Genomic DNA, 22,159 nt, shown 5'->3' with positions numbered 1-22,159 from the left:
TCTGACTAGGAGGCCTGTTGCTGTATATTCATTATGTTAATGCAGAGACAACGCCGAAGCAGCCTGGATGAGATTACGCTTCACACTCTGGCCCACTCCACTGTTTTGAGGATGCTTAAACTTTGACCCGCTAAGCAGAGGTGCGCCGAGCCAGTGTTTGGTGATTCTGCACTTCTTCGCCACTCAGCCGTTCCCCTGCTCTGCGAGGCCGAGTAAGGGCAGGCGTCTTCTAACACAGCAACAGGAAGTGAAGATAAATTATTCAGGAGAAGACTAACCTGATGGCCCACCTGCGTTCTCATCAGGCGCACATTCTCACAGCTCTCTCTCTCTGAGTAAAAATGCGAAGACACACATAGATTCACACGTTCAGGCGGTGTGAACGCTCACTTGACGCGCACAGGATAACCCCTCCATCTGTCAAGGATAGAGGTGAAACCAAGAGAGAATTTGCAGCACAGATGGGAGGCAGGGCTGGATCAGAGATGGGATCGATACTGCAGCACTAACACGGCTGTGGCAGATTTGCAGATTAGCCCGTTCAGAGTGTGATTCTTCTGCTTAGACGAAGCCCACTTTCCGGATCCATCCCAGCAGATACCAAGGCCTTGATCAATATGCAAGCGTCAGCTGTTAGCTTCCTAGTCCAACTCTCATTACGAGGCACTTTTCACAGGAACGTCCAAGGTTACTGCAGAATCATCAGCAGATTAGGAGCACCAGAAAGCAATGTTTGGAATATCATGAATACATGCATGGTGTTTTTTAGGGTTTGGACCACATGTAGGCAGCATGTGGGGGCGCTCAAAGCATCGGTGGAACGACTTGATTAAATCATCCATTAATTCAATTTCAGGCTTTTGAATAAGAATGACAAGCCAAATTCGAGCCATTGCTGAAAATTCCATGCAGCAAGTCAAGTTTAATGAGCGGAGGCAAAAGGCGAACGGGAAATATGAGACCTCATTATGCAGTCGGGTTCCATTTCTCATGTATATTGGGAGAAATGGAAGACATTGTAAAGCTGTTACCTAATCTCTGCCGGTCTGATCAACTTTAAATGAATAAATGTCTCTAATATGTATGCATTAGCTGCAGTGTCCTGTGGGGAGATTATACAGAAGGTAAAGAATTATTTAGTAGCAAAGCCACAAAGATCCAGTAGACAGGATATATTCAGTTTGTGGCCTGGATTTCTTCCAAAAGCTTTGAATCACCGTCCTGAGGTAGCAATAAAATCCAAGTTGTACTCATGCATAGGAACTGATATTCATAGTTTTGCTTACTGCTCTGTCTTGTCTCAACTCAAGCTTTGGATTGTGCTGTGTTGGCACTCTCTCTCTCTCTCTCTCCCTCTCTCCAGGGATGACCTTTTCCGTGTGGAGCTGGACATCGTTGCAGGAGATGAGATGTTTTACAACAAGGTAAGAGCCATCCGGACAGACACCCATAGCTGTTACAACCTTTATGGGGAGGTGTTTGAAAGTGACATTTTCTCCTATGTATAGTTGCACATGTAGCTAATCTGCAGCATTTATTGGTGTGTTATTTAACATGTAGAAAAGAACCTGGGAGTCGAACAAGAATGACATCAGGATCTGCAGGATGAAGGGCAAGCATGAGGTGAGGCTGTCTGTTTCGCAAACATGTGTCTTTCTCTCTCCTAAATCAAAATACAAAGCAACATTAGCACTCGGTTAAACTTTGTACCCACCTGATTAAATCCATTATTCATTCTCCTTTGAGCTCCGTTTTTGCTTCCACCGACTCTCCAGCCAAATATCTGGCTCTTAAGCCGCTAAGTGCTCCACTATGTTCACCAGCTTGTCAGTAACTCCGTCTGTCTGCTCTTTGGTGCTGAGTACAGTGGAGTTGTTTTTTAGAGCTTTTTTTTTGCCGAAAACAGCTGCCTGCTGTGTCTGAAAACAACACTGAAGTGAGCAGTGACACTGAATCACAACAGTGAAGAAAACCGATACTGCCTACTGAAAGACATAATAAAGCTCAACAGAGCTACAGAGTCAGGTGATCACGGTGTACAGGTCGGTCATTTGAGAGGCCCTTTTCTCGTACAGTAGGCCTAGATGCACTGATCAAGCATAACATTACAACCACCTTCCTAATATTGTGTAGGTCTCCCTTGTGCCTCCAAAACAGTTGTGACTCATCAGAGAATGGTCATGGGCCTTCTGAGGGTGTCCTGTGGTGTCTGGCAACAGGATGTTGTTAGTGGGGGACTTTGGGTCCTATGGGTTGAGGGGAGGGGCCTCTGTGGATCATCCCACAGATACTTGATCAGTGTGGGATCTAGTGAATTTGGAGGCCAGGTCAACACCTTGTGTTGTTTTTCTTGTTTTTTTCTTTCACTGTTTTTGTGTGTGTGCATGTGTCAGGCTGCATCCTGCTGGGGATGGCTGCTGTCATCAAGGAGTATCAGTGCCTGGTCTGGTCTAGGTGGGTGGTACAGGTCTAAGTAACATCCACATGAATGTCAGGTCCAAAAGTTTCCCAGCAGAACACTGAATTGTCACAAGATGGTCAGTGTTATTTACTTGTCCTGTCAGTGGTCACAATGTTGTGGCTGATCAGTGTATAAAACAATTGAACTATAGAAGCTGTATGGGCCAGTAACTTGAACCTAAGACAAGTTTTATGATATAAAATAGGATTTTATTGGTCAGTGTGGATACTAATGCCTAATAAAAAGAAGACTTTGGCAGCATCACTTGCAGAATACGAGCACTAGCATTGACGCTGAGTCAACTGAAAAGTCATTTATTTCTTTATGTGTTGTTATTCCTTTAACTACAATTGTTTATCATCTCATTTCAATATTCACATTTGCCGTGAACTTGAGTGAACTGTATCTTTTGCAGCAGGCGAGTGAGTGTGGATAAATACGTTTCTTGTGTCTCTCTCTGTCTCACACACACACACACACACACACACACTTCTGTCTGGAGCCTTGGTTTCACTGTGCCAGGCATCAAACTATAGGGCCTGCCGGCACAGCCATAAGGAGGGCTTTGACCGCGTATTATTGTCCCTACTCATCCAAGCCATCACTCACGGACACAGGCGCATCGATCAGAACGCCACGGCCACTCCTACCAATAATAAAACTTGTTCCACCTTCTTGAGTTCAGACCGCGGTGTGTGCCCTCAGAAAATGCAGGTGAGCGTCAGGAAACCGAGGCAGTGAGGAAGGGAAGGGGTGAAATGTCCCAGCAGCCACCAGCAGCCCACGCATGAATACCTCTTATATCTCCAACGCACACATCCCTGACTGCTGTCTGCCACACATAAATAGCACGGATTCAATGTGTGTGTGTGTGTGTGTGTGTGTGTGCAGGCAGCGGTGATGGTTGTGGTTGACGGTGGAAACATGGGCTCTGTCCCCTGCAGGCACAGAAAAAAATGACTTATTTAACACAGTGAGAGAACACCTGACATTAAATCTGTGTGAGACAGTGCCAGACAGAAATACAATGGAGAATAGAGGGACAGAGACAAAAAGCCGGGCAAAGACGAGGGAGGAGGGGGAGCGTGGGGGTCCCTGTTGGCCGGCCCTGAGGAGAGCTGTGGGGCTGACTGAGATATGAAAGGTCTTCTCGCCCCTAATGACTGTGCTGCCTGGTAATGCTGTGAGTCACACGGCAATGAGAGGAAGATAAGGACACCGCCAGGTCCTTTCAGTCAGCTCTCTGGGCTCGGACGCCTTTTGAATGACTGTACTCGTGTGTGTATATGCACATTCAGTCACACATGCTCCCACTCACCAGAGTATCACTGATACAGTTCTATGCTAATATTCACGGTCACAGTAGGATCATTTTAATCTTAAATTTGACTTACTAAAAAAGAATGAAGAAGTTAAAACTACACACGTCTTACTAGAATATAATAGAAATAGAAAAAAAATAACACAATTGTAACATAGTAGCCCTGCGATAGACTGGCGACCTGTCCAGGGTGTACCCCGCCTCTCGCACGATGACAGCTGGGATAGCAGACCCCCGTGACCCTTCACAGGACAAGGGGTTACAGAAGATGAATGAGTAAATAAATTGTAACAGACTGGCAACAGCAAATGCAACATTTTAGAGGAAACGTGGCTTGTTTATATCTGGATTTTGTCACCTTGAAAAAAACGGTTTCATGCATTTAAAATTTTCTCCCATGTTGAAGCTGCACCACCACTTGTGGATGTGTGGATTAGTGTGAGACCATTGGCAGGAAAGTGTGTGGCATCGCTGCATGATACAAGAAAGTAAGGACCTGCTAATAAAATCATTTCGCCACAGCACTGCTAGTGTTCAAAAAGAGCATCATAAAGAAAATCGCAACAGAAATATTCTGGTTTATTACTATTATTATTATTATTATTATAAAACTCAATTGAGAATTTATGAAACCACTTCAGTTCTGAATTTCTTGAAACACCAGATGCCTTTGTTTTAGCTTGTTTTTTTTTTCACCTGGAAGACAAAGCAGCTTCACAGCCTCAGCTGAGAAACCATTTAAAGATAAGGTAATTGCATTTAATACTGGCAGTGAATATCATGATAATGATAAAAAATGTCTTTTTAACAAAACTTTGAAATGTCATTATTCGCGGAGACCACATGGATGCCACAAACAAGATGCCGCTTTGTTTGAAAGCTTTTTCCAGCAATTACGTGACAACAGAGAGTAATGGAAACGGTTCAGGGATGACTTGTGATTTATTTCATGCATATCAACGTAAATCGTAAATCTGTGTTTGCTCAAAAGTACGACGTTATGCACCTCTGAGAGATGGGCATGCAGCTTGCAAGTGAAAAAGCTCCTGGTTTGGTTGGGGTCACCACAATCTTGGAGTCTCTGCAACTCCTCTACTAAAGTTTTTGCAGAAATTCCGGGTTTATATACTGACTTATCAATTTCACAAGTTGGGAACAAATATTTTTCTGATATTTGATTTGATTATTAGGCCTTACTGCAGTCTTTAAGACCTGCATAATTAAATAAAAGATATTTTTAAAGTTATGCTAAGCAAACAACATGAATTTCTCGTCACATTGTTTGACTGCTGAGTTTACTGAAGTTCTTTTGCACTGGATTGCATCAGACTGTTACAGGGGTTGTTTTGCTAACCTTTGCTGCTAATTTGATCACCATGTTAGAGGTCAACAGAACTTATCAGTTCACACACATAAACTCACTGTAACGCGGTTTTATTTTAATCGTTACATACATGTATGTGGGATCACCAACCCTCATGTACGTTATATAAGCTGTATATTCATACATATTCAAGTGCAGTCCTTTGCAGTCATCTGTCTCTTTGTCTCTCTCCTACACATACATGAACATGATTAAAAAAGAAAATCTCCACAAACACATCTGTCAGGCAGTCATTTTCCGAGCGCCTCCCACTTCCTCTCCTCCACTTCACCTCCTGAAAATGTCCTGTTCTGCTTGGGGGATGGTTGTGTCAGATGTGATACATTCACCACCTCATAATTGGTTTTGTAATTAAATGTTTCTGCCTGGTTGATCACAAAGGACATAGAATTCCCCTTAATTAGGCTGAAAATTCAATATCCCAATTCTTTTTGTTCTTTCTTTCTTCTCCCACGTTGACCAAACGATCGTTGACGAATGCAACAGTCGGCCCTGTTGTCACTCACTTTGCATATTACCATCATATTTTCCTTTGTCCTTTGCTTTTCGCTGCCTCCTTATCTCTCCCGTGTTTGCCCTTTTGATTGTCTCTTGCTGTCATTCCCGCCCCTCGTTTCACTTTTTCCTTTCTCCCCTTCTGAAAGCAAGAGACAGCGAGAGATGGTAGGTGAGATCTTCCCCAGAGAGGTGGCTTTGCGCCAGCACATCAGACTATGGCAGCGTGGCGTGTACATTCAAACAAAGGCAATTCCGTATAGAGCGCTTTTAAAAGAGCGGTTGGGCATCGTTATATGCAGCACTTAGCGAGATTGTTTGATCAATATTTTGATGATAGTTTCCTCGGCGAAGCGCTAGGGTTTCAGTCGTCCAAACCAAATGCCTTTTTCTGGGTTGGACCGATGGAAGATTCAGTTTCATGGCTTTTTTACGGCTGCTAAATTAATCAATTTTTTTAAAGAAAAACACATGTGGAGGCACTTCTGTTCCTTGCGGTTGTGGTCTTTTTTTTAATCACACAAACGCTTCATGTGTGTAAAATATCTAGTTACTGTGCCTTTTGATTCTACACCAATCTTTATGTGAAGCTCCACATATGGGACAGGTTTCATTTAAATCCAACTCTTATTGTGTCTTTCAAACCACAGCAGCTCATTTTCGTTGAAAAGTAGTACTTTTAGGGGGTGTGAATCATCGTATTCACAACCCCGCTGATGACCTAATTTTTCAGTTTCTTCAAAGGAAATGTTGCAGAACACAAATACATCTGCATTATTTTGTTTTCCCAGTAGCTCTCTGTACTGATTTATCTTCCGTTTTTGTAGTGTGCATTGCATTTCCCATACATAGTTGCATAACAAAGCACATATTTGATGTCTTTATCAGTGCGAAGAAATGCGCCCTGAGGAACGTAACATCTGCCTTTATTGCACTGAACATTGGCCCCCTTATAGACACGGATGCAGCTATACAGACTTATACAAAATGTTTAAAAAATGAAACACTTTATAAATGATTTGAGAATGCCGTTTGTTGTACTGTGCGTGCTGTTTTTGTGTCTATTTCTAGCTACTTTATTGCCCCTTGGGGACAAATATAGTAATCTGAATTGAATTGAATTGAATATATTTCCATAAAACCAGCCTTCTTACATTCAAGCATACATTTATTAATCCCGATCTAGTTTAAGTGACAACCAGCCATCGTTTGCTCAGCAGGTTATCAGGTGGAAAGCTATCCAGGGGTGATGCAGGTTAAGTGTTGCGGTCAAGGATTGAATGGAGTGTGTGTGTGTGTGTGTTTCCATCAGGGAGGGGGTCTCAGCTGACCTCATGATCTGGAGGGCCTTCTGCCGAGGCTGCTGCCTGGCTGACTGGCCGGGAAAATTCCCCAAATTTCTCTCTTTCCTTATTCCTCATTCCCTGGCTATTCTCTCTCTCTCTCTCTCTCTCTCTCTCTCTCGCTCTCTCTCTCTCTCTCTCTCTCTCTCTCTCTGTCCCTTCATTTATCACGGTGGCTCTATTATCTCACCCTTCTAGTGTCTGTTGTTTGTTTGTGGCCTGTGGTGTGTTCAGTCAGAATTACCATCAAACATTGAGGAAGCGTTGCAGAGGGACACGGATTAGCTTTAACATGCTGAGTAAGACCGCAGCACTCAGAACGGCACATTGCTGCTAATTCGGTACTGCTGTTAATTTATCCTCCGCCCACATGCACACAAGCACACACACACACACACACGCATGCACACCCCAGCTCTTCCTACCATGGAGAGTCACTCTGTTTTCAGTCAAAATTGTGCATTGGGGAGTTTTTCTGGAAATGACAGACCTGTTGTTAATGAGTGGAGCAGAGGATTCGCCAAGGCTTTATGTGTGTGTTGTGTATACAGTGGGTGTGTGCGTGAGAGTTTGTGTGTGTGGGGGAGTTCTGGCTCAATGGCGGCTCTTGGCACAGCGGCGCTCTCTTCTCCCTGGTTGCGAACATCAGGGGACCAGCCAGGCATGTAATGGAAACGTTGGAGATTTAGAGGAGCCTGCTAAATACGACCCCCTGATGTACTACCTTAGATGGCTCCTATTGTACGCATTACTAAAGCATTGCTAAAGCAGGTCATCATGATAACTTATTATATTTTACGAGACTACGAGAAGTGCTGCGGTTGCTCCTAAAGCAAGAAAATGAGCGCAAGATTTTTACGACCTTAACCTGTTTTGTAATTCAGTTAGACCAAACACGGAACGCTGATTGTAGCCGGAGGTAAAACATCATGGTCGTTACCTTTATTCATCGTTAGAGCAAACATTTAGGCCAGGATTTGGCCAAATGAAAAGGTTGTTTATCATTTAAGATTAAAGGTTGAGTTGTGGACAATAGATGGAAAGCAGATGCTGAAGGTTGAGCCTCCTCAGTTTTAATGGTGTCTGACTGCTGCAGGTTGTTTGGAACAGATGTGTTGTAGCAACCGAGAACTTGTTGTCTATCCTCCTGGCTGTGTGTGTGATCACTTGCATTTATGTTGTCTGTGAAAGCTTTTGGATGTGCACGTGCCTTTGTGTGTGTAAGGGAGATGATGTCTGTGCTAGTGCTGAGGCTTCCAAAGGCGAGGAATGCACTTGCTCGGTGAACATCTGCAGAGATGAACTAGCCTGGCAAACATCTGCCTCGAGAGCAAGGGACTCATTAAGACCTGCTGCCTGCGCAGTGCCTAGTTTATATAAATGCAGATTTGCTTGTGCAAGCATGCTTACAATTGGACACCATCTCTCCTTATTTACTTTTGTGAAGCCCCCGTTTCGTTCTCAGCTACGTCTGTGTTTGCGTAGTGAGACGTGCGCTCCTGTGTAACTCATCTGTGCTGAAGATTAATTTTTCAGAGCCCAGGCAGCTCTGCCAGTGTCAGTAAGAGGAGCAGGAGGAGAAGGAGGAGAAGGAGCAAGAAGAGGAGGAGGGTTGCAGTCGTCTGGGTCTAGGGGAGGCTTGCCAGCCAGCACAGGTGGCGTTTTGTCTGGATGCTGCCCAGGGAGTGAGGGTTCAGAGAGCGGAGAGGAGGCATCGGGACATACAGAATTTGGATTTATAATAGTTTAATTCAGTGATTCACTGCCTGATCCTTTGTAATTGGTTTGTGTGTTTTTTTTTAATGTGGAAAAACAGTAAAACGTTAATCCTGATGACTGAATTGTGCTTTGAATAATAATAAAAAAATAAGGCTCCTACCTGGAAGTGCTAAATTACTTCCGGGAATAGTTGAATAAGGTCTGATGAAATGCGTGCATGCACCAGGGGATGAATTCTGTAAAGTGCAACTAGCAATCAGAACACAATAGCTGAAATGTTACAAAACCACTAAACCACTTTTTATTCTGCAGACCAAAATGTTTCATTTTATGTGTACAGCCACTGCCAAATGCACACATTTGTGCAGCGGCTTGGCTCTTCTTAATATTTACTCCCGTCTCCGAGACACTGGCAGTGGGACTGGGTTGTTATTAAGAGTGCTTCATCTGGCTTTGTGATTACAGCTCTGACCAAGCTGACAGTCTGCAACCCTACCGACAAACAGCATGCAAATGATTCTCACACACGAGCACGCATCTGTGCTGAGATACGCAGACACACTCATAAATGTCCGTACACTCTTATGCATGTAGAGTACTTGGTTATTTGCACGCACGAACGAAAGCCGCATGTGCGAGAGTGTGCCATGTACTCTTTCAGTCACACCTCAGTTCGTCACATAGTGTTACACCACTAGAAATTTACGCCTCACTCTTGACACACCTCATGCACACACACACACACACTGTACACTTGCCCGTAAAAACACGTCCGTCTTTCCTGTTTCTTTTTTGTCCCCCGTTGAAAAACGAGAACCCTGCGGGGATCGAAGCGGGAAGGTGGGGATGAGGGGCGTAGGGGTGGAGCATCTGGAATAACACTCACCCATCTCCCATATCACTGCTTTCCCTCTGATCTCTTGCACACACACACACATACATACTGTCATTTGACATGCCAGCTATCACCACCGCCACCGCTCCCGCTTCGGCCCCGGCTTTTCTTTCCGATGACATCAGTGCGGCTGGTGGTCTTGAAGTAGACCCCAGCTGATGGGTGTGTGATATGTGTGTGCGTGTGTCGGAGCTGGTGCCTTCCTGGCTGGGACACTAGTAGTTTGGGGGGGGGGGGGGTTGCTGGCTCCTGTCTAACAGGGATCTACTGTACATCAGCACTCAGTCTACACACACAGGTGGCCGGTTTGGCTCTGAAATTGCCAACAGCTGTGAGTACCTTCGGGTTTATAAAGTCAAAGGTCGCGACTGGAATGTATGCTTAATACCCATCGGAAAAATGCAGATTAATGCACACACACGTCCACTGCTCTGTTATCGTGGTTGCTTAGACTTAAAGATAGTGGATTGTAAGTGGAGGTCAGGACACACAATACAGTAAATCTGATAGCTGAAACCTTTACTTCTTGAGGCTGTAAAATGCTGTAAAATCCCCCAAAGTTTGAGATGATCCAAGAAGGAAAAATCAATTTTTTACTGGTCTCAACTCCGTCCACAATAAGGACAGAACATCAGCGGCGATAAGGGAAATAACGCTTCATTTTAAAGTGGTTACGAGGCAAAGTGTGTGAGAACAACAGCCTAAAAATCTAACTATAGTACTGTTTCTTTTCTTTTTTCTTTTTACATGAACCGAGGGAAAATCTCATAAAAGTTTGGCCGATACATTATGTCTGCAGAACGACTGTAAAATGGCTCGACCAATTTGTTTTAAAGGAGCCACTACATGTTGCAGTTAAGGGTGTGGGACAACCAGTTGCAAATGAACAATGAAGTCTAAACTTTTGGATGGATACAAATACAGACTTTAATCTCAAAATCCCTGAGTTTTTTCTTGGAATTCTGGCTTTTATGTTAATTATTTGTATTTATTTATTTTTACGGCGGCCCTAATCCTTTTAGCAGTAGGCTAGCTAAACAGTTAGCAAAGAGGTAGATGGCTATAAATGAGCTGAAATGTGAAATGAAACTGTTATATAAGTTACTGGATACATTATTACACAATGGAGTGACTTGTGTTAATGCTACATAGGAGGCCACATGTGTGAACACTAACAGTGTACCCCTGTTGAGGCAGGAAATTAACGTCGTAGTCATTTTACCCCGTTTGACTGCACCAACATTTATTACCATTTGGGACTGTGGGCCAGAGCATTTATTATGCAGCGCTCACACGAGTCATGACTCCTCAGTTCAAAGCATGCACATGGAAGAGCGAGGCTGCAACTCAACGTTATTTAGTCATGAGGCGGGCTTCATGCAGTTTGACGCCTCGCGGTGAAGAAATTAGCCTTAAATCTGGTGCTTGTTTTAAAATCCTGGGGCCGGTTTGGATTACCGTCTGTCAGTCAGCAGCGACTGCGTACGTGTATATGTGCTTGCACGTGTGAAGTGGGTAGACACTTAAAGTCTCTGCAGGCTACGCTCAGACGGTACCAGTGTGATTGACAGCGTTAATGGCGTGATAATTCCACACATCAGGCAACTGAAAAGCTTCATTTCACAGAGCGGTTTTGATAATCAGTCTCTGAAAAATAAACCCGGTTTTTCCCGTTTGCTCCTTCGTTTTGACTTTTTTTTTCTCTTTGGTTTTACCACCTCCTGCATATTAATCTCTTTCCCTGCTTTTCATTCCTGCAGGATGAATGCCGCAACTTCATGAAGGTGCTCCTCAGCAGACAAGGAGGTCTGTTTTTGTGTGGCTCCAACGCCTTCAACCCGCTGTGCGCCAACTACACTGTGAGTAAACACACCGACAGGTCTACAGCACCTGACCCGGGCCACAGTATGAGTGCTCCAAGCATCTTTTACTTCTTGGTTTGACAAAATGGATTTAATAGCTTATCTCTTTTCTCAGTTCCACAGAGCAATTAGTGCGTCTGTTCAGGTGAACATTTACAACTTGATTAGAGATGTTTGTTCAGCTCTTGAGGCGGTGTTGACTTCCTCCCCTGGAGTTATTTATCCTTGTTGTCTGGCGGTTCCAGCGCCTTGTTCTCCCGAGACACAACAGTTGTTATTTCCCGGTGGTTAAACTCTGTGGTCTGCCGATTTTGTTATCATTGTGAGTCAGAGACGGAAAATCAAGACGAACGCAAAGAAGGGGAAAGAGGAAGAGGAGCGTGTTCAGGGACGTGACTTGTTTGCCTGGTTGATTTTTTTCTCCCCCCCCCTCCACTTTGTAGCGGAGAGAGAAAAGCTATTCCCGGGGTGGAGGCATAATTTAAAAGACGGCGGAGTTTGAGCTACAAGTGTTGAATTTGCCCTACTCTGTACCAAAAGACGTCAGAATCCAAAGGTTCGTATCCATCAGGCAGCAACTCACCTGAATCCTCCACCATGTGGCTCAGAGTGTGCTCCACTTCCCGGGCCAATCCCTGTCTCGCTCAATTACAGTAACAATTCCAAACTTGTGGAAGAAAAACTGCACATAAATATTAATCATGGGCTCGGCTGATTTCACATCATCCGGGAGTGATATTAAAGGAGGAATGAAGGCACTGGAGTTTGAGAGAAAAAGAGTGAGAGAGAGGAAGGAGAGAGAGAAAAAAATCCTTTCATTATCAAAGGCTTTTTCAGATAAGTGTTATTTTCAGTCTCTCACATTTCAAACATGGAGCAACAGTGAAACACTGAGACATACCTGGCCCATTATCTGTCAGCCACTAATGACACTCTACAGCGCTGTATAACACACCTGTCTCTGCCTGATAGGCTGTCGGTCCTCCGGGGACTAGTTAGCGATGCTAGCTACTGTTTTATTTATAGCCGGGTTTTAATGAAATGACACTTATAAATTATTTCTTTTTCAGCAGCGGGTGAGAACGAGACTGTTCAAATCTGTTGTTCCCTCGAAACAGTCGCTCGTGTGTTTACCTTATGTGTAATTGACACAGAGCGAGAGACACAGAGATTTCGGCGTAGATTATTAACATGGCTTCACGTGGGCGTACGGATGCCTGCGTGTGTGTGTGAGAGTTTGTGTGTTTGTCTCTCTTATTTATGCATGAGAATGTGACTCTCTTGTTGTTACTGCTGTGGTTAATTGCCGCCAGTGAATCATTAGTTTGCACTTACGGTAACACTCCCTAATTGCCATTCTCTCGTGGCTTGTTTTCATGATGCACGCTGCAGATGCATTTATATTGTTTGGGGACCGCTGATTGATGCATGCATTTGTGTGTGTTTGTTTGTGTGTGTTTGACTTAACAGGGGGACACTCTGGAGATGGTCGGAGACCCGGTCAGCGGGATGGCGAGGTGCCCTTACGACCCTAAACATGCCAACGTTGCTGTGTTTGCAGGTAAAGGCTCATTTGGGGGACTGCGGGACATAGACGCTGCAACCTACGCACGTAGCCTTTCTGTGGCGTTAGGGTCTGCGTAGGGTCTGCACTGTCACCGTAGCTACGGCGTCAAATTGACACAGAAGTCTAAACCGCCTATAAGCTTCGTCTTTTCTCTTCACTTTCACCACCTGCACATGGAGCTGTGACACCATGTGCTGTAATGACAGCCATGAATGAGGAAGTGAGGAATATCATCGCTCCCTTAAGAAATATTTTTCATCCTTGTGTGTGCTGTAGCAGCTCGACAAAAATGAGCTACTGTGACTCTTCGGTTTAATTCAACTCCCCTGTTTACTTCATCGAATTTAAACACTTAAACGACAATCAAATCAGTGATCTGTGGCTGAAACTGTAGGGAGCCATTACTGTTCAGCCAATGGCCCTTTTATCTGTTACCAGCTAGCAGAGGACAGAAAAAAATGTGTGCGAGGCTTATAAAGTCGCAATTATATTCCTCCAATTATGTTGCTGACTGGTCACTCATATCTGGTTTATGATGCAGGACTTTCAGATAACGGTTACGCTAACTCGAGCATTGCTGTTATGTTGTCGCTTTGGGAGGCTCCCCGACTCACTGGTGTTTCTGTGTTTCTGTGTGTGTGTGTGTGTTTCAGAGGGAAATCTGTTTACGGCCACAGTGACAGACTTCCTGGCCATTGATGCGGTGATCTATCGCAGCCTCGGGGACAGTCCAGCTCTGCGCACCGTCAAGCACGACTCCAAGTGGTTCAGAGGTATATGTGTGCGCTATATGCGTGTGAGCTTGTAAAGGTTTGTCGCCGTTTCCTCAAGTGCTCTTCTGCTGTCGTCTGACGGTTTGAGTGTCCATCCGCGTTACTTAAGGAGAATCCCGGATCGATCCCCGTGTGTCAGTAACGGGGTCTGAGTCAGCAGGCTGGCAGCTCCGTGTTCAGGTCCCTGGACACAAGGCTGTCAAGCGTACTGCTCTCTGATGGAGTCTGGACCGTCCACACCAGGGTCAAGCTCAATGCTGACACAGGTTATAGAGGGTCCTGGGTGTAATGGCGCCAAAATGCGTAGCGTGAAACTCATTTCTCAGAAACGCCAGGGAGTCATAATGCGCTTATTGTTTGCTGTGAAATCCCCTTTCACCATGTAATGAAATTAAGCGAGGCTTGTGCCGCTTTCTCGCTGCCCTCATGCCACTTCTCTGTTGTGGGAATTAATGATGCATTCACAAATGGGAGATGCTGTTTGCTCTGTGCTGTCTCACTGTCCATCTATATTTCATTAAACCTCTCCTCCATTACCTCCACTTCGTCTATCTAACTTTTTCTCTCTCTCTCTCTCGCAATATAGAGCCATATTTTGTCAGCGCTGTTGAATGGGGGCCTCACATCTACTTCTTCTTCAGAGAGATAGCCATGGAGTTCAATTACCTGGAGAAGGTACAGAAGTCATTCTGAAATGATATCATCCTTTCCTTCTGAACTCTTACCGCTCACACAGAAAAGCAGCTGGTACATTCGGGGCGTCTTTTAAAAGGACTGCAAGAGAATGCATGAACGTGTCCTTAAAATACAACCATGACGCTCTAATATCTCTCTGTTGCTATTATTTGAATGCCAATATCGAACCTTTTCCCACAGCTACACTGACCTTTCATCCTTGTATTTGTTTGTATGCATATCTAATCCAACAAAGCGTATCTCTTGTCTGCATTACGGTGAGAAAAGTTATTTTTTAAATCAACTCTGCATATTCTCTTCTTCACCACAGCCGGGGTTAAGACTAATTTAAAACAAATCTGCATCAAGAAACCTGTTTCCCTAATCAGCGAGCAATTCCCATTTGGGGGAAAGTGTTTGCACAAGGTCTCTGGCTTTGACATGTTTACAGAGATCAGAGTAAATGGACACCTGAGCAGCATCGCTACTGCGGGTTCAAAGTAGCAATTTTCAGAAGCACTGACATTTCCATGAATAATTGATATTATATTTACCATTATAAAACAATGATCTGTCAAAACAAGGTTTTCCACATCGCAAATAGAATGCAAATGACTCTTTAGAGATCGCGCTGGAGTTGAAAAGCTTTTAAATGTGCCTTTTTTGAAGATCAAACCCAAAGCACAGGAAATATTACCTAACTCCCCAACCTATCATCAGTCATATGTGAGCTTACACAGTAAGTGTACCGTCAATCACTGCATTTGCACTGACAAAATATTACTTATTTTGAAAAAAAAGACAGTATTCCTATCTAGTTTACATTAATAATGCACATATATGTTCCACTAATATGCCCGTTAACATGAAGCAGGATCGTTTTTAGCTATGTTTCTCCTTCAAACTAGAAACATAGGACTTTAATTTCCACATTTCTCTTTGCAGCCAACTGTTGACTAGCTGGTTTGTGAACACACAGAGCCAACTGTGCGTTTGTGTCTCTAAAGAATGCTCCTAAAACGTGAAGGATATCAGCATATCTGATCTGTCTTTCATCAGAATATGCTACATTTGCAAAAGGACCTTTTTTTTTTTTGACTATCCAAACTGTTGTGAATATGACGATTACATGATCTGGAGTACTATATCATTCTCCATGCCTGCACCTGCGTCTGTGTCTAACTATTCACAGGTGGTGGTGTCGCGTGTGGCCCGGGTATGTAAACGCGACCAAGGCGGCTCGCAGCGCGTCCTGGAGAAGCAGTGGACGTCGTTCCTGAAGGCCCGCCTCAACTGCTCCGTGCCCGGCGACTCCCACTTCTACTTCAACCTGCTCCACTCCACCAGCCCCGTCATCAGGATGCACGGCAGGGACATCATCCTGGGGGTGTTCTCCACACCGGCCAACAGGTGCGGCGTAAACACACAAATATGACTTACACTCTCACAAATGTGCACACAAGGACACTCAAGATCAAATCCTTTTTTTTTTTGGCAGTTGTACCCCACAGCCCTGTTATACGACATGCTCACATAACCCTGCAACATCTGTTATCTCTTTCAACCATTTATTAGCCTCATCTATCTGTTTTAACTGTGAATGTCTCTTGGTTCTATTTTGGAATTTCTCCATCACAAAATACATTATCTCATCTTTAACGATCCATAAACCTTAGCAAACAGTTTGAGATTCTTGGCACACTTGTCGACGTCCAGGTGTTCTAGTTGACTCAGTACAAAGACATTTTTTAATCAAGTTGCAATTTTATTGTTTTCAAATTAGTAATCCGTATTTCCATATCCCCCAAGCAATTGGCCTGATTGGGAATCACCTCCCTAGATCACTCAACAACTCTTCATTTGTGTGTGCACATGTGTAACTTTGAGGGCTGCAGAGGAGGGATTTTAGTCCTGTCCTGTGTGTCCTGGGAAAAAAGAGTATTCATTCATACTTAAAAACACATTTGGACATCCTCCCCACTGAGACTGAGATAGACCCGCGGTTTCTAGCAGCACCGGCACGGCTCACCCTGAGAGTTTAGTGGACCACCACAGTTTGTTCCTTCACCTGTGAAGTGGAAAAGAGCAAGGCTTCCTACGGGCCAAGCAGAGCTCCAGAGAAATGAAAGTGGCCGCGTGGCGGTGCAGAGGTCGAGATTGTGAGGCACAGAGTAATTGAAGACACATGGAATGCTTTCATTGAGGACAAAAGGGTGATTTGTTGAAAGACAAGATTAAATTGAAAAAAGGTGAGAGGAGAGGAGCGATGCGGCCTGGTAAATGGGGGATTATTGGAGACTCGGGGTATTTGTGGAGGAAGAAAAGACAAGACAAACAGTAAACCGGAGAAATTGGATGAAAGAGAAAAGAAGGGACTGTGACAAAAATACTTATTTACACCACACATACAATATACATCCAATACTTCAGAGTCGGTGAATATAGAATTACGTCTTCATTAACATGGCGCTATAGTACACAGTGGATGAAATGCTTTACGATTTTTCTTAATCCTTCTTCTCTTTCATCGTGTAGAAATCTGCTTATCACGGTTTGTTTGAAGATACTTGCACAAAGCAGTTTAGATGCCAGTTTTCTCAGCGTAAGATGTAAAGCTACTTGAAGCCCTCTGTTTGTGCAAAAATCCTCCCAAGTTGCAAATGGATGAACATTGTGCATATGCTTCAAAATAACATTTTGCTACAAACTAGCCTACTGCAAAGTGGCTCAAATGGAAAATAGACAAGAATTCAGTTCAATCTTTCTGTGAAGCCCTCTCATGTTGTACTGCCTGAATAGCCTGGGTACCATTAACCTTGTGCATTATAGCAAACACTTTAAACTGCCTGCTATCTGTATCAGTTGCAGTATCACTACACTCTATCTTAAATGCAGCCGGCAGCTTGTCACCAGTCAGCGGTGCCTGTATATCATATAAAAATGAGGCTTTATACTGGTTGCAGGATAGCAATGAGGAAGATGGTGAGCTAGAAGGGAAGAGATGGATGAGAAACTCAAGGGCGAGGAAGTCAATAATGGACAACACGTGTGCCCCCCCCCCCCCACTCTCTGAGATCTAAAATTGTTTCATCAGCTGCATCTTATCTGCGTTGTTTGGAAGTGCTGCGCTCCGAGAGAGGAGGCCTGCCTGCAGAGACAGATGGATGCTTCACACACACAAGGCGCGGACACACAGTTGCACACAAACGCGCAAATTCCAAAACACTTACAATGGTTCCCAGATAACAGCATTTACAGCTCACCGCTGAATAGAACCAGCTGAACACACACCCCCGCCTGGCTAACCTGCTACAGGGTCCTATTTTAAATAACTGGCAGCCCGGACAGATAGGAAGGGAGGTTTAGATGGACGGATAAGGAGATGTGAGATGGAGGAAAATGAGCACAAATAGAGGGAGAGAACGTGTGAGGTGAGCTGCAAAACTCCCACTGGCCCTGCGTGGCCCTCTGCGCCGCACTGGCTAAGTGCTTGCCAGACAAATTGCTTTGGCTGGCGGCGTGCAGTGAACACAGTGTGAAGCAGGTCCTGGGAGTAGAGGAATAGCTATTCTCTCCTGCCATTTGGCCCTGTGCGGCATATATTGGACTACAGCATGGGAACGGGGATTAAGTCAAGGTTTTATCAGAAGTTACTCATCTCCTGTTGTGGCCACATACTCCAGGGGTAATTTCACAGGCGCATACCAGCTTCTCAGCTATTATGCAGTTGCATTTTTGGAATCCTTCAGTATCTGTTTCTGAAGTATAACAACGTCCCCAGTTGCCGTTTCCTTTGTGCATGTACCTCTGAAGCCCGGGGTCATTTCTCTCAAAGAGGGATGAAAGACAAGCTCAGATTGCCCACGGAGCACCTCCTGCACTCACACTCCATGCTCAAGAGGTCAAGGAGATACAGGGAGCGACAACAAACGAATGTGCGTCCGCTGGGGTGGAGAAGTATTTTCTGTTTTTTGAGCAATTCAGTTAAGTGGGTATATGTTGAAAGAAGAGACTTGCCATCATCATTGTCCTGCAGTTGACTTGTATCGAAGACAAACAATTCAATTTTCTTAGTTACTGTTTAGGCAGCTGAAAATGTTACTTGTGGAGTCGACTGACAGGGCCTCATTAGGTTTAATGGAGCTGCGCAGGAATGCAAAGAAAACATCCCATGCAAAGTAAAGTAAACCTGGTGTATCCTGAGAGCGGGAGGCTCTGTTCAGTTTTGGCTGTAAAGAATCCCATGTGACAGAGTCAGACAGCAGGATGCCCCTCCAGGAAAACACAGCAGAGGGGGGGAAATGAGGAGGACAAGGAGCAAAAGGAGAACAGGTTTACAATGCCAGGAAAAGTGTGGCACAAGGGAAGGATGCACAGATGTGCAGCTAGACCCCCTGGCTCTGCAAGGAGAGGAGGCAAAGGAGTACATAATGAGGTAGCTAGCTTGTACCTGGGAAAATGGTAAAGGAACACGCCATGGAGCTGACAGCAGGGCCACGTTACACGAAGAATACCGTCGTTCCAGAGATGCTAGCCGGTCCACACGGGCTCGGCTAGTTAGGTTAGACGGAGAAGAAAAAACCCACAGGGACATGATGTGAAAAGGTCAACAAAAGAATGAAAAACTAGGTTGCTTGAATAGAAAATGGGAGACCAGAGAACAAAGTGAAGTAAAAAGCTGATGGAATAAGGATAGAAGTTCAGGGGTTGCACAGGGTCTGGGAATTCAGGCTCAATTAGAAAGTGGTTTTAAATTATACAGTTGTAATGACAGGTCGAATATCAGTACCAGGTTTTGTAAAAAAAAAAAAATGAGAAAGGCTCAACAAGTTCACAGTTTTGGGATCTGTGCAACTTCTCAAATGTCAAATAGATGTGAACTGTACATTCTTTGGTCTAACCAGAGGACTGGTTAAAAATATCTCCACAGTTAATCATGCTTCTCTTTTTCATATTGGCAAAATTCTTAAATTAGAACTTCCATCCCCTGTAAAACTGCAAATAGTTGTACAGGTTTCCACAAGCATTGGCAGTTTTCCCTATGTTTCCGCGTACTTACGATAAAAGCGCCCTGGTTAAGACGTCATGTTTACGTCAATGATGTGAAATCATATATGTAGTCTCTTTTCCCAGAATGTCAAACCTGTCCTTTAAATTGCTGCCTGAAGCCTTGTTGTGTTGAACAAACTAAATAGATTCAGAGTCAACTGGACTTAAGGTCATTATTGTAAAGCATGCCATTGAGACTCCATATTTTATTGCATTGTGGTGCTTAAACAGTTTGAATGATTATCCTGTAAAACCAAGTGTATCTAAAAACCTTTTGGCTCCATAAAAGTTGGGTGTAAATAAAAAAAAAAAACCCTCCTCAACTTATGAAACTTATGTAAGTAAATATACTGTTACATTTACTTTGCGAGTTAAATAAACATATGACTTGTAGCCGTAATGTGTTTACTCGATTCGAGAGATCTCTATTTCTAATAATCCGGATGGATGCGAAAACTTCCAAGTCTCCATAATTTATAAGATAGAGTTCAGCTGAGTTGAACAACCATTAAAGGCAGTGTAACTTCCCTTACTCCTCCCGCCCCCTCCTGATTCTTGTTTTTTTCCTACGAAACATCATGTGTACCCGGGAGGCGTGTTATTTCAAGCTGTCAGTGGGTTTGTTAAACAGTGAGGAAGCACTTTAGACTCCGCAGCGGCCTTCTCAAACTACCAGTATATGGATCTAGCCCGGACAGCCTGTCACTCAACCCTGGTCGAAGAGAAAGCAAGGACAAATTCCCTTAGACAGACAGGCATGGACAGAACTTAGACAAAGGAAAATTGTCTGAAGTGTGGAGGGGCAGTATTATTGAAAACTGCACTTGTGTAAATCCACACGAGCTGAGAAACACAAGCGGGAGAGGCTACTTCAGAGTGAAAATGAGAATAATTAAGAGAATTCAGAGAAAAACAGCCCGGGGCCTTTTGGCTCGCCTCCGCTATACGCAGGGCAAATCCAGTGACCTGCGGAGAGACAGAGAAAGCCAGAGCTGGGGGGGTGAAGGTAGAGAAAGGAAGCCAAGCTGGCACTGGTGCAGAGCTGGCAGATATGTCACACGTAACATCTGGTGCCTGCAGCCCTGAGAGAGACGGCATATCGTCCACAGATATGCCTGCAACCCCGCCACGCTGGCCAGGGCTGAGTCACATCCCTGCCTATGAATGATAAGTACTGAGGGAGGTGGCGTGACCTGATCAAATGGCACATCAGGATACCACTGCTCCGTGCTGCCACCAGAGTCCAGCCCTCAGGCGCTATCCTCCTGAACAAACACTTCTGTGGCTTTTCAAAAAGGAACTCCACAGAAACACCTCTCAGCTCGATACCGACTCATGGGGGCAGGCTACGCACACCCTCAAATCACCAGCTGGACCTTTAGTTTTTAAGGAAGAAAGAGTGGAAGAAGTGAATGAACAGCTAGATATGGCCTGTGTGGGGATTTGCGTAGCAGCAGGTTGCAGGTGACTCAGTGACTCAGGTTGTTTTAATGTGTGTGTACCTCTAAGTATTAATACTTAGTCACTAGCTCTCACACCATGTCCGCCATTAGTCACTGATGAGGACACATCCAGAGCACAGAGCTGAGTCTAGGAGCAGGAAGCCGGGGATGTTTTTTTTAAAAAACTCATTTCTTATCTCATCCTGACACTGCTCTCTTTATTCCTCTGTCTCTGTTGTGCCTCGTTTCTCCAGCCAGAACACGACGACGTAGAATCAGGCCCAGAGCAGATAGCCTGAATTTGTGTGACTGTGCCTGTATTTGTTGCTCGTGTCTGAGTGTGTTTAATTGTGTATGTGTGGGGGGGGGCTCTGGACACTTCTCAGAGCAGATGCTCTGCTCCCTGTTGCTGAGTTCACGAGTAGTCAAACCGCCTCCGAGGTACACCTGGCTTTTTACGGGAATGCTTTGTTAGGTTCATTTCCTTTACGAGAATCTTCCCACCCCATTGTGACAGAATATTCAGTGACTCATTTCCTGTTTAGTTTTTTATTCCAAGAATTCCAGACAAGATATTTTCGTCGGCCTAATCCAGCTACTGCATCCGCCACGCATCCATTCTTTGGCCACTGAGTTGAAAACGTCTATCTTATTCCATTTTTCTTTCCGTCTCAGTAACAGTTTCCTTTGTGTTCCAGCAATGGATGTCAAAATATGAACAGCCCAAATCTAATTTGTCCTCTTCGCTGGGTGCCTGTCCCTTTCTCACACTTACAGTTTCTGTATTTTAACTTCTGTCATCGTTCACAGACTATTTTTCAGCCTCTGTATAATCTGCCTTACCTTTTCTCGTTCCGTCACTTATTCTTTCTGCACCCTTGTTGGAAAGTAAAGCCTGCTTGACACAGGGCTGACAATCATTTTACATCGGCTCTAAGTGTTATATCCAATAACAGTCTGTGTCTCACCACCGTGTCCCTGTCTCCCTTCAGTATCCCCGGTTCGGCGGTGTGCGCCTTTGACATGGAGCAGCTGGCTGCGGTGTTCGATGGAAGGTTCAAAGAGCAGAAATCACCAGAGTCTATTTGGACGCCTGTGCCGGATGAAGTCATCCCGAAGCCAAGGTGCAAATGGCAGTCATCAGTTTATGCTCTAGTGTTCAGGCTGTCAAGG

The 22,159-nt window shown here is 44.5% G+C and overlaps 1 protein-coding gene across 1 annotated transcript in view; it reads left to right on the top strand.

Moving 5' to 3' along the window:
- The window catches only part of sema6bb (sema domain, transmembrane domain (TM), and cytoplasmic domain, (semaphorin) 6Bb), a 105,395-nt gene that overhangs the window by 42,595 nt on the left and 40,641 nt on the right, over positions 1–22,159 (top strand). Inside the window, exons 4-11 of the mRNA XM_084548675.1 lie at positions 1,364–1,424; positions 1,561–1,623; positions 11,379–11,477; positions 12,951–13,041; positions 13,701–13,820; positions 14,407–14,495; positions 15,688–15,905; positions 21,979–22,110. Coding sequence (XP_084404801.1) covers positions 1,364–1,424; positions 1,561–1,623; positions 11,379–11,477; positions 12,951–13,041; positions 13,701–13,820; positions 14,407–14,495; positions 15,688–15,905; positions 21,979–22,110 — 873 coding nt within the window. The remainder of the gene's footprint in view (positions 1–1,363; positions 1,425–1,560; positions 1,624–11,378; positions 11,478–12,950; positions 13,042–13,700; positions 13,821–14,406; positions 14,496–15,687; positions 15,906–21,978; positions 22,111–22,159) is intronic.

Source organism: Chelon labrosus, assembly GCF_963514085.1.
Source record: "Chelon labrosus genome assembly, chromosome: 7".
In the NCBI taxonomy this organism is placed as follows: domain Eukaryota; kingdom Metazoa; phylum Chordata; class Actinopteri; order Mugiliformes; family Mugilidae; genus Chelon; species Chelon labrosus.
This window is presented reverse-complemented; position numbering and strand designations above follow the sequence as displayed.